The 9,176-nt window shown below is 47.1% G+C and overlaps 1 protein-coding gene across 1 annotated transcript in view; it reads left to right on the forward strand.

Annotated features, from left to right (window-relative positions):
- Positions 1 to 8,354, forward strand: part of LOC112240076 (multiple PDZ domain protein) — a gene marked incomplete at its 3' end in the record, with an annotated part of 27,737 nt that extends 19,383 nt beyond the window's left edge. Inside the window, exons 4-8 of the mRNA XM_042313860.1 lie at positions 864 to 1,154; positions 4,077 to 4,145; positions 4,953 to 5,075; positions 5,354 to 5,584; positions 8,153 to 8,354. Coding sequence (XP_042169794.1) covers positions 864 to 1,154; positions 4,077 to 4,145; positions 4,953 to 5,075; positions 5,354 to 5,584; positions 8,153 to 8,354 — 916 coding nt within the window. The remainder of the gene's footprint in view (positions 1 to 863; positions 1,155 to 4,076; positions 4,146 to 4,952; positions 5,076 to 5,353; positions 5,585 to 8,152) is intronic.
- Positions 8,355 to 9,176: the final 822 nt, after the last annotated feature.

Raw genomic sequence — 9,176 nt, forward strand, 5'->3', positions numbered from 1 at the left:
ACAGACTGACTACTACCTCTATATCTCCTACCTGTTAGACAGACTGACTACTACCTCTATATCTCCTACCTGTTAGACAGACTGACTACTACCTCTATAACTCCTACCTGTTAGACAGACTGACTACTACCTCTATATCTCCTACCTGTTAGACAGACTGACTACAGTATACTACCTCTATATCTCCTACCTGTTAGACAGACTGACTACTACCTATATAACTCCTACCTGTTAGACAGACTGACTACTACCTCTATAACTCCTACCTGTTAGACAGACTGACTACTACCTCTATATCTCCTACCTGTTAGACAGACTGACTACTACCTATATAGTCCTACCTGTTAGACAGACTGACTACTACCTCTATATCTCCTACCTGTTAGACAGACTGACTACTACCTCTATAACTCCTACCTGTTAGACAGACTGACTACTACCTCTATATCTCCTACCTGTTAGACAGACTGACTACTACCTATATAGTCCTACCTGTTAGACAGACTGACTACTACCTCTATATCTCCTACCTGTTAGACAGACTGACTACTACCTCTATAACTCCTACCTGTTGGACAGACTGACTACTACCTCTATATCTCCTACCTGTTAGACAGACTGACTACAGTATACTACCTCTATATCTCCTACCTGTTAGACAGACTGACTACTACCTATATATCGGAACTGGATTAGATTAGCTGTTTAGATAGGATGGACCAAAGACATGGATTGGACTTCGGTTTACACAACATCACGATCACAGTTGGATGGATGGATATTCTGTGGTCGACATTGACACACCTGTCAGCAAAACAGAGATATTTAAATCCCCCCCCCCCTCCTTCTCCTCTCTCACCCAGGAGAAGAAGTCAGTACCGAAGTCTGTTTCCCTCAACACGGGTCTCTCCACGGCCATGTCTCTGGGCCTGAGGACCATCTCCCATAGTGACTCCTATACCTGGGCCCAGAACAACAGCAGCAGCAGTAGTGGTGGAGGAGGAGGAGGAGGAGGTGGTGGAGGAGGAGGAGGAGGAGATAGCCCCCCTGCTAAACCCTTCCTACCTCTGCAGAACTACGGAGGCAGTCTCAATGCTCTCAACACAAACACAGAAAGCAACGCCGTGACCAATAAGATACAGTGTATGACTCAGGTAAGGGTGTGGGTTATATCGTATCCTATTCTGGTCTAGTGCTGATCTAGGATCAGTTTTTGCTTTTTAGTTCATAATGAAACAGGTAAGGGTGTGGGTTATATCGTATCCTATTCTGGTCTAGTGCTGATCTAGGATCAGTTGTTTGCTTTTTAGTTCATAATGAATAAGATACCTGTACTCTCGCACACTCACTCGGTACTGGTACCCCCTGTATATAACCTCCACACTGACTCGGTACTGGTACCCCCTGTATATAACCTCCACACTGACTCGGTACTGGTGCCCCTGTATATAACCTCCACACTGACTCGGTACTGGTACCCCCTGTATATAACCTCCACACTAACTCGGTACTGGTACCCCCTGTATATAACCTCCACACTGACTCGGTACTGGTGCCCCCTGTATATAGCCTCCACACTGACTCTGTACCAGTACCCCTGTATATAGCCTCCACATTGACTCTGTACCTGTACCCCCTGTATATAGCCTCCACATTGACTCTGTACCAGTACCCCCTGTATATAGTCTCCACATTGACTCTGTACCGGTACCCCCTGTATATAACCTCCACACTGACTCGGTACTGGTGCCCCCTGTATATAGCCTCCACATTGACTCTGTACCGGTACCCCTGTATATAACCTCCACACTGACTCGGTACTGGTGCCCCCTGTATATAGCCTCCACATTGACTCTGTACCAGTACCCCTGTATATAGTCTCCACATTGACTCTGTACCAGTACCCCTGTATATAGCCTCCACATTGACTCTGTACCTGTACCCCCTGTATATAACCTCCACACTGACTCGGTACTGGTGCCCCCTGTATATAACCTCCACACTGACTCGGTACTGGTGCCCCCTGTATATAACCTCCACATTGACTCTGTACCTGTACCCCCGTATATAACCTCCACACTGACTCGGTACTGGTACCCCCTGTATATAACCTCCACACTGACTCTGTACCAGTACCCCCTGTATATAGTCTCCACATTGACTCTGTACCAGTACCCCCTGTATATAGCCTCCACATTGACTCTGTACCGGTACCCCCTGTATATAACCTCCACACTGACTCGATACTGGTGCCCCCTGTATATAGCGTCCACATTGACTCAGTACTGGTACCCCCTGTATATAAACTCCACACTGACTCGGTACTGGTGCCCCCTGTATATAACCTCCACACTGACTCTGTACCAGTACCCCTGTATATAGCCTCCACATTGACTCTGTACCTGTACCCCCTGTATATAGCCTCCACATTGACTCTGTACCAGTACCCCCTGTATATAGTCTCCACATTGACTCTGTACCGGTACCCCTGTATATAACCTCCACACTGACTCGGTACCGGTACCCCCCTGTATATAGCCTCCACACTGACTCGGTACTGGTGCCCCCTGTATATTACCTCCACATTGACTCTGTACCGGTACCCCCTGTATATAACCTCCACACTGACTCTGTACCGGTACCCCTGTATATAGCCTCCACACTGACTCTGTGCCAGTACCCATGTATATAACCTCCACACTGACTCTGTACCAGTACCCCTGTATATAGCCTCCACATTGACTCTGTACCTGTACCCCCTGTATATAGCCTCCACATTGACTCTGTACCAGTACCCCCTGTATATAACCTCCACACTGACTCGGTACTGGTGCCCCCTGTATATAGCCTCCACATTGACTCTGTACCAGTACCCCCTGTATATAGTCTCCAGATTGACTCTGTACCAGTACCCCCTGTATATAGCCTCCACATTGACTCTGTACCGGTACCCCCTGTATATAACCTCCACACTGACTCGGTACTGGTGCCCCCTGTATATAACCTCCACACTGACTCGGTACTGGTGCCCCCTGTATATAACCTCCACACTGACTCGGTACTGGTGCCCCCTGTATATAACCTCCACACTGACTCGGTACTGGTGCCCCCTGTATATAACCTCCACACTGACTCGGTACTGGTACCCCCTGTATATAACCTCCACACTGACTCGGTACTGGTGCCCCCTGTATATAACCTCCACACTGACTCTGTACTGGTGCCCCCTGTATATAACCTCCACACTGACTCGGTACTGGTGCCCCTGTATATAACCTCCACACTGACTCGGTACTGGTGCCCCCTGTATATAACCTCCACACTGACTCGGTACTGGTGCCCCTGTATATAACCTCCACATTGACTCTGTACCAGTACCCCTGTATATAGCCTCCACATTGACTCTGTACCGGTACCCCCTGTATATAACCTCCACATTGACTCTGTACTGGTACCCCCTGTATATAGCCTCCACACTGACTCAGTACTGGTGCCCCCTGTATATAACCTCCACACTGACTCAGTACTGGTGCCCCCTGTATATAGCCTCCACACTGACTCTGTACTGGTGCCCCCTGTATATAGCGTTATTGTTATTTTTATTGTGTTACTTTTTATTTTTACTTTTTCAATTTTTGTCAACTTGGTAAATATTTTCTTAACTCTTCTTGAACTGCACTGTTGGTTAAGGGCTTGTAAGTAAAGCATTTCACGATAAGGTCTGTACTTGTTGTATTCGGTGCATGTGACAAATACAGTTTGATTTGATTTTATGGACAGATCGTAGGTCAGCGATTATACTCTGAGATGCTTTGTGGATGCGGGCAAAGAGGTACCTTTTCACCTCACATTTTTTGTCCAATCCCACCACTGTGACACCAGGGTGCGTTTTCATGAAGTGTCTCAGTACGAGTGCTGATCTAGGATCAGTTCCCCCCCTCCCCCCCCGTTCATGTCGTCTGATTCATCAGGATCTGAAAGGGACAATTAATCCGAGATCAGCTGACATTACTGTTCTCCTCTCCTGTTGTTTCAGCAGGTCTAATTAGCTGACATTAGTGTCCTTCTTTTCCCAGTTATGTACGCCTCCACGAATCTCCAGGACCTTATCGATGGGAAGGAACCTGTCGTATATCGCCAACGAGGTGAGTTCCCGTGTCTTACATACTTTACAATGAGGTGAGTTCCTGTGTCTTACATACTTTACAATGAGGTGAGTTCCCGTGTCTTACATACTTTACAATGAGGTGAGTTCCCGTGTCTTACATACTTTACAACGAGGTGAGTTCCCATGTCTAACATACTTTACAACGAGGTGAGTTCCCATGTCTAACATACTATACAATGAGGTGAGTTCCTGTGTCTAACATACTTTACAACGAGGTGAGTTCCCATGTCTAACATACTTTACAACGAGGTCAGTTCCTATGTCTTACATACTTTACAATGAGGTGAGTTCCCGTGTCTTAGCTACTTTACAATGAGGTGAGTTCCCGTGTCTTAGCTACTTTACAATGAGGTGAGTTCCCGTGTCTTAGCTACTTTACAATGAGGTGAGTTCCCGTGTCTTAGCTACTTTACAATGAGGTGAGTTCCCGTGTCTTAGCTACTTTACAACGAGGTGAGTTCCCGTGTCTTAGCTACTTTACAATGAGGTGAGTTCCCGTGTCTTAGCTACTTTACAATGAGGTGAGTTCCCGTGTCTTAGCTACTTTACAACGAGGTGAGTTCCCGTGTCTTAGCTACTTTACAACGAGGTGAGTTCCCATGTCTAACATACTATACAATGAGGTGAGTTCCCGTGTCTTACAGTAAATTAGGAAAACCTGTCTGTGTGTGTAGTTGACCATCTCTGTCTCTCTATCTGTCTGTCTGTCTCTCTTTCTCTCTCTCTCTTTCTTTCTCTCTCCCCTTTCTCTCTCTGTCTCTCCCTCCATCTCTCTCCCTCTCAGAAGCGTCACATAGAGTTGATAGAGCTGGAGAACGATGGGAAGGGGCTGGGCTTCGGCATTGTAGGGGGTCGATCCTCTGGAGTCCTGGTCAAAACCATCCTACCAAGTGGCCCTGCTGGACTGGTATGTCAGTCAATCAATCAATACAATATCAACTTAGTTTGATCAGCCTAAGTGAAATGTGACAAAGTCACACTGCTGGATAATATAGACATGAAACACACCGTAGGTTCAAACACGTTTTGACTTTGCCAGTGTCATCTTCAACCCCGCTGTGTACGACAACCATCCACTTGTGAATTGTCTTTAAATGACTGAGTTAGCTTTTACAAAAATGTGACATGTCAAAGTAGAACACACAAAAATCTGTAAAAGTGATTAAAAAGTGATGTCCCTCCCAGGACAAGCGTCTGCGCAGCGGGGACCACATCCTGCGTATCGGGGACACAGACCTGGCGGGCATGGGCAACGAGGAAGTGGCTCACGTTCTCCGCAACGCAGGGTCAAGGGTCAAACTGCTGATTGCTAGGGACGTCGCGGTCTCCACGGGAACCAATGACCTCTCCCTCTCGTCGCCCCCACTCCCTCTCCTCGCCCAGCAACAACAGAGGGTGGCCAGGATGGGCAAACAGGTATGTATGGAGGGGAGAGGTGGGTGATGTTGTTGGTCCATGTTGTTGGTCCAGGATGGGCAAACAGGTATGTGTGGAGGGGAGAGGTGGGTGATGTTGTTGGTCCATGTTGTTGGTCCAGGATGGGCAAACAGGTATGTGTGGAGGGGTGAGGTGGGTGACGTTGTTGGTCCAGGATGGGCAAACAGGTATGTGTGGAGTGGAGAGGTGGGTGATGTTGTTGGTCCAGGATGGGCAAACAGGTATGTGTGGAGGGGAGAGGTGGGTGATGTTGTTGGTCCAGGATGGACAAACAGGTATGTGTGGAGGGGTGAGGTGGGTGATGTTGTTGGTCCAGGATGGGCAAACAGGTATGTGTGGAGTGGAGAGGTGGGTGATGTTGTTGGTCCAGGATGGGCAAACAGGTATGTGTGGAGGGGAGAGGTGGGTGATGTTGTTGGTCCAGGATGGGCAAACAGGTATGTGTGGAGGGGTGAGGTGGGTGATGTTGTTGGTCCAGGATGGGCAAACAGGTATGTGTGGAGTGGAGAGGTGGGTGATGTTGTTGGTCCAGGATGGGCAAACAGGTATGTGTGGAGGGGAGAGGTGGGTGATGTTGTTGGTCCAGGACAAGTCCTCGGTGATGGTGGACGCAGAGGAACTTAAAACTCGTGACTCTCTCTACCTGCAGTCCCGTTGATTTGGACCGGGGCCTGATCCCTCCTCTGCTTCCTGAAGTCAACAATCAACTCCTTTGTATTGCTTTGACGTTGAGGGAGAGTTTGTTGTCATGGCACCACAATGCCAATTCACTTACCTCCTCCCTATAGGCTGAATTGTCGTTGTTGGTTACAACCGTGGTGTCGTTAGCAAACTTGATGATGGAGTTGGTGTCGTGCAAAGCCACACGGTCGTACGTGAACAGGGAGAACAGCAGAGGACTGAGGACACACCCCTGGGGGGCCCCTGTGTTACGAGTCAGCGTGGAGGAGGCGTTGTTGCCAATCCTCACAGCCTGTGGTCTGCCCATCAGGAAGTCGTTAAGAGAGACAGAAAGTGAGAGAGATTATGAGAGATCAGAAGGCATACTGTCAGTGGTCTGCCCATCAGGAAGTCTTTAAGAGAGACAGAAAGTGAGAGAGATTATGAGAGATCAGAAGGCGTACTGTCAGTGGTCTGCCCATCAGGAAGTCTTTAAGAGAGACAGAAAGTGAGAGAGATTATGAGAGATCAGAAGGCGTACTGTCAGTGGTTTGCCCATCAGGAAGTCTTTAAGAGAGACAGAAAGTGAGAGAGATTATGAGAGATCAGAAGGCGTACTGTCAGTGGTCTGCCCATCAGGAAGTCGTTAAGAGAGACAGAAAGGGAGATACAGAGATTATGAGAGATCAGAAGGCGTACTGTCAGTGGTTTAATCATGTGTATTTATCTACCTGTGTTATTCAGTTGAGGGTACTTCACCCTTTGCAGAGCTGCTTGTTGTTAAGGTAGACAACCCGGCTGGCATCCTATTTAAACAACCCGGCTGGCATCCTATTTAAACAACCTGGCTGGCATCCTATTTAAAAAAAAACCCTGGCTGGCATCCTATTTACACAACCTGGCTGGCATCCTATTTAAACAACCTGGCTGGCATCCTATTTAAACAACCCGGCTGGCATCCTCTGTAAACAACCCGGCTGGCATCCTATTTAAACAACCTGGCTGGCATCCTATTTAAACAACCCGGCTGGCATCCTATACACGCCATAGCCTGGCTGGCACGACCCAATAAGAGATGAGAAGGCCCAGGGATCCAAACTAAGGACATGCCATAGCCTGGCTGGCACGACCCAATAAGAGATGAGAAGGTCCAGGGATCCAAATTAAGGACACGCCATAGCCTGGCTGGCATGAACCAATAAGCGCCTAGAACACTCCAAAGTCAATATTGCACAATTGATATTACAATATTTAACACATTATTGAAACAATGCCATTTCTGATTAACAATAAAACAACCAAATGATCATGTAAATTATTTTTGGGGGAAGGTGTCCCCTGTGGACAATACCCTGTGTTGTGTATTGTGTTCCGTATCTCCATAGTAACACATTTCTCCCTGTGTTGTGTATTGTGTTCCGTATATCCATAGTAACACATTTCTCCCTGTGTTGTGTATTGTGTTCCGTATCTCCATAGTAACACATTTCTCCCTGTGTTGTGTATTGTGTTCCGTATCTCCATAGTAACACATTTCTCCCTGTGTTGTGTATTGTGTTCCGTATCTCCATAGTAACACATTTCTCCCTGTGTTGTGTATTGTGTTCCGTATCTCCATAGTAACACATTTCTCCCTGTGTTGTGTATTGTGTTCCGTATCTCCATAGTAACACATTTCTCCCTGTGTTGTGTATTGTGTTCCGTATCTCCATAGTAACACATTTCTCCCTGTGTTGTGTATTGTGTTCCGTATCTCCATAGTAACACATCTCTCCCTGTGTTGTGTATTGTGTTCCGTATCTCCATAGTAACACATTTCTCCCTGTGTTGTGTATTGTGTTCCGTATCTCCATAGTAACACATTTCTCCCTGTGTTGTGTATTGCAGCTGTGTGATGTGGAGGAGGACTCTGAGTACAGTGTCCAGTTCAGTAAGAACAACATGGGCCTGGGATTCACTGTCACCAGCTCCAAAGGGGAGCAGAACTCTGGGGTGCAGGTGAAGAGCATTGTGAAGGGCAGCGCTGTGGACCAAGCCAGTCAGATACACATCGGAGACAAGATCTTAGCTGTGAGAACTCTCTCTCTCTGTCTCTCTCTCTCTCTGTCTCGCTCTCTCTGTCACTCTCTCTGTCTCTCTCTGTCTCTCTCTCTCTCTCTCTCTCTCTCTCTCTGTCTCTCTCTGCTCTTTCTCTCTCTCACATTCTCTTCTCTCTCTCTCTCTCTCTCACATTCTCTTCTTCTCTCTCTCTCTCACTGTCTCTCTCTCTCTCTCACACACATTATCGTCTTCTCTCTCTCTCTCTCTCTCTCTCTCTTCTCTCTCTCACACATTCTATTCTTCTCTCTCTCTCTCTCACATTCTCTTCTTCACTCTTTCTCTCTCTCACATTCTCTTCTTCTCTCTCTCTCTCACACATTCTCTCTCACTCTCTTCTTCTCTCTCTCTCTCTCACATTCTCTTCTTCTCTCTCTCTCTCACATTCTCTCACACTCTCTTCTTCTCTCTCTCTCTCTCACATTCTCTTCTTCTTCTCTCTCTCTCTCTCTCTACATTCTCTTCTCTCTCTCTCTCTCTCACTCTCTCACTCTCTCTCTCACAGATTTTCTTCTTCACTCTTTCTCTCACACATTCTCTTCTCTCTCTCTCTCTCTCTCTCTCTCTACACACATTCTCTTCTTCTCTCTCTCTTTCTTTTCTCTCACACACATTCTCTTCTTCTCTCTCTTTCTTTCTCTCTCACACACATTCTCTTCTTTTCTTCTCTCTTTCTTCTCTCTCTCACATTCTCTCTTTCCTCCTCTCTCTTCTAGCCTCCTTCTCTCTCTCTCTCTCACATTCTCTTGTTCTCTTCTCTCTCTCTCACATTCTCTTGTTCTTCTTCTCTCTCTCTCACATTCTCTTTGTTCTT

Source organism: Oncorhynchus tshawytscha, unplaced genomic scaffold, assembly GCF_018296145.1.
Source record: "Oncorhynchus tshawytscha isolate Ot180627B unplaced genomic scaffold, Otsh_v2.0 Un_contig_9161_pilon_pilon, whole genome shotgun sequence".
In the NCBI taxonomy this organism is placed as follows: Eukaryota; Metazoa; Chordata; class Actinopteri; order Salmoniformes; family Salmonidae; genus Oncorhynchus; species Oncorhynchus tshawytscha.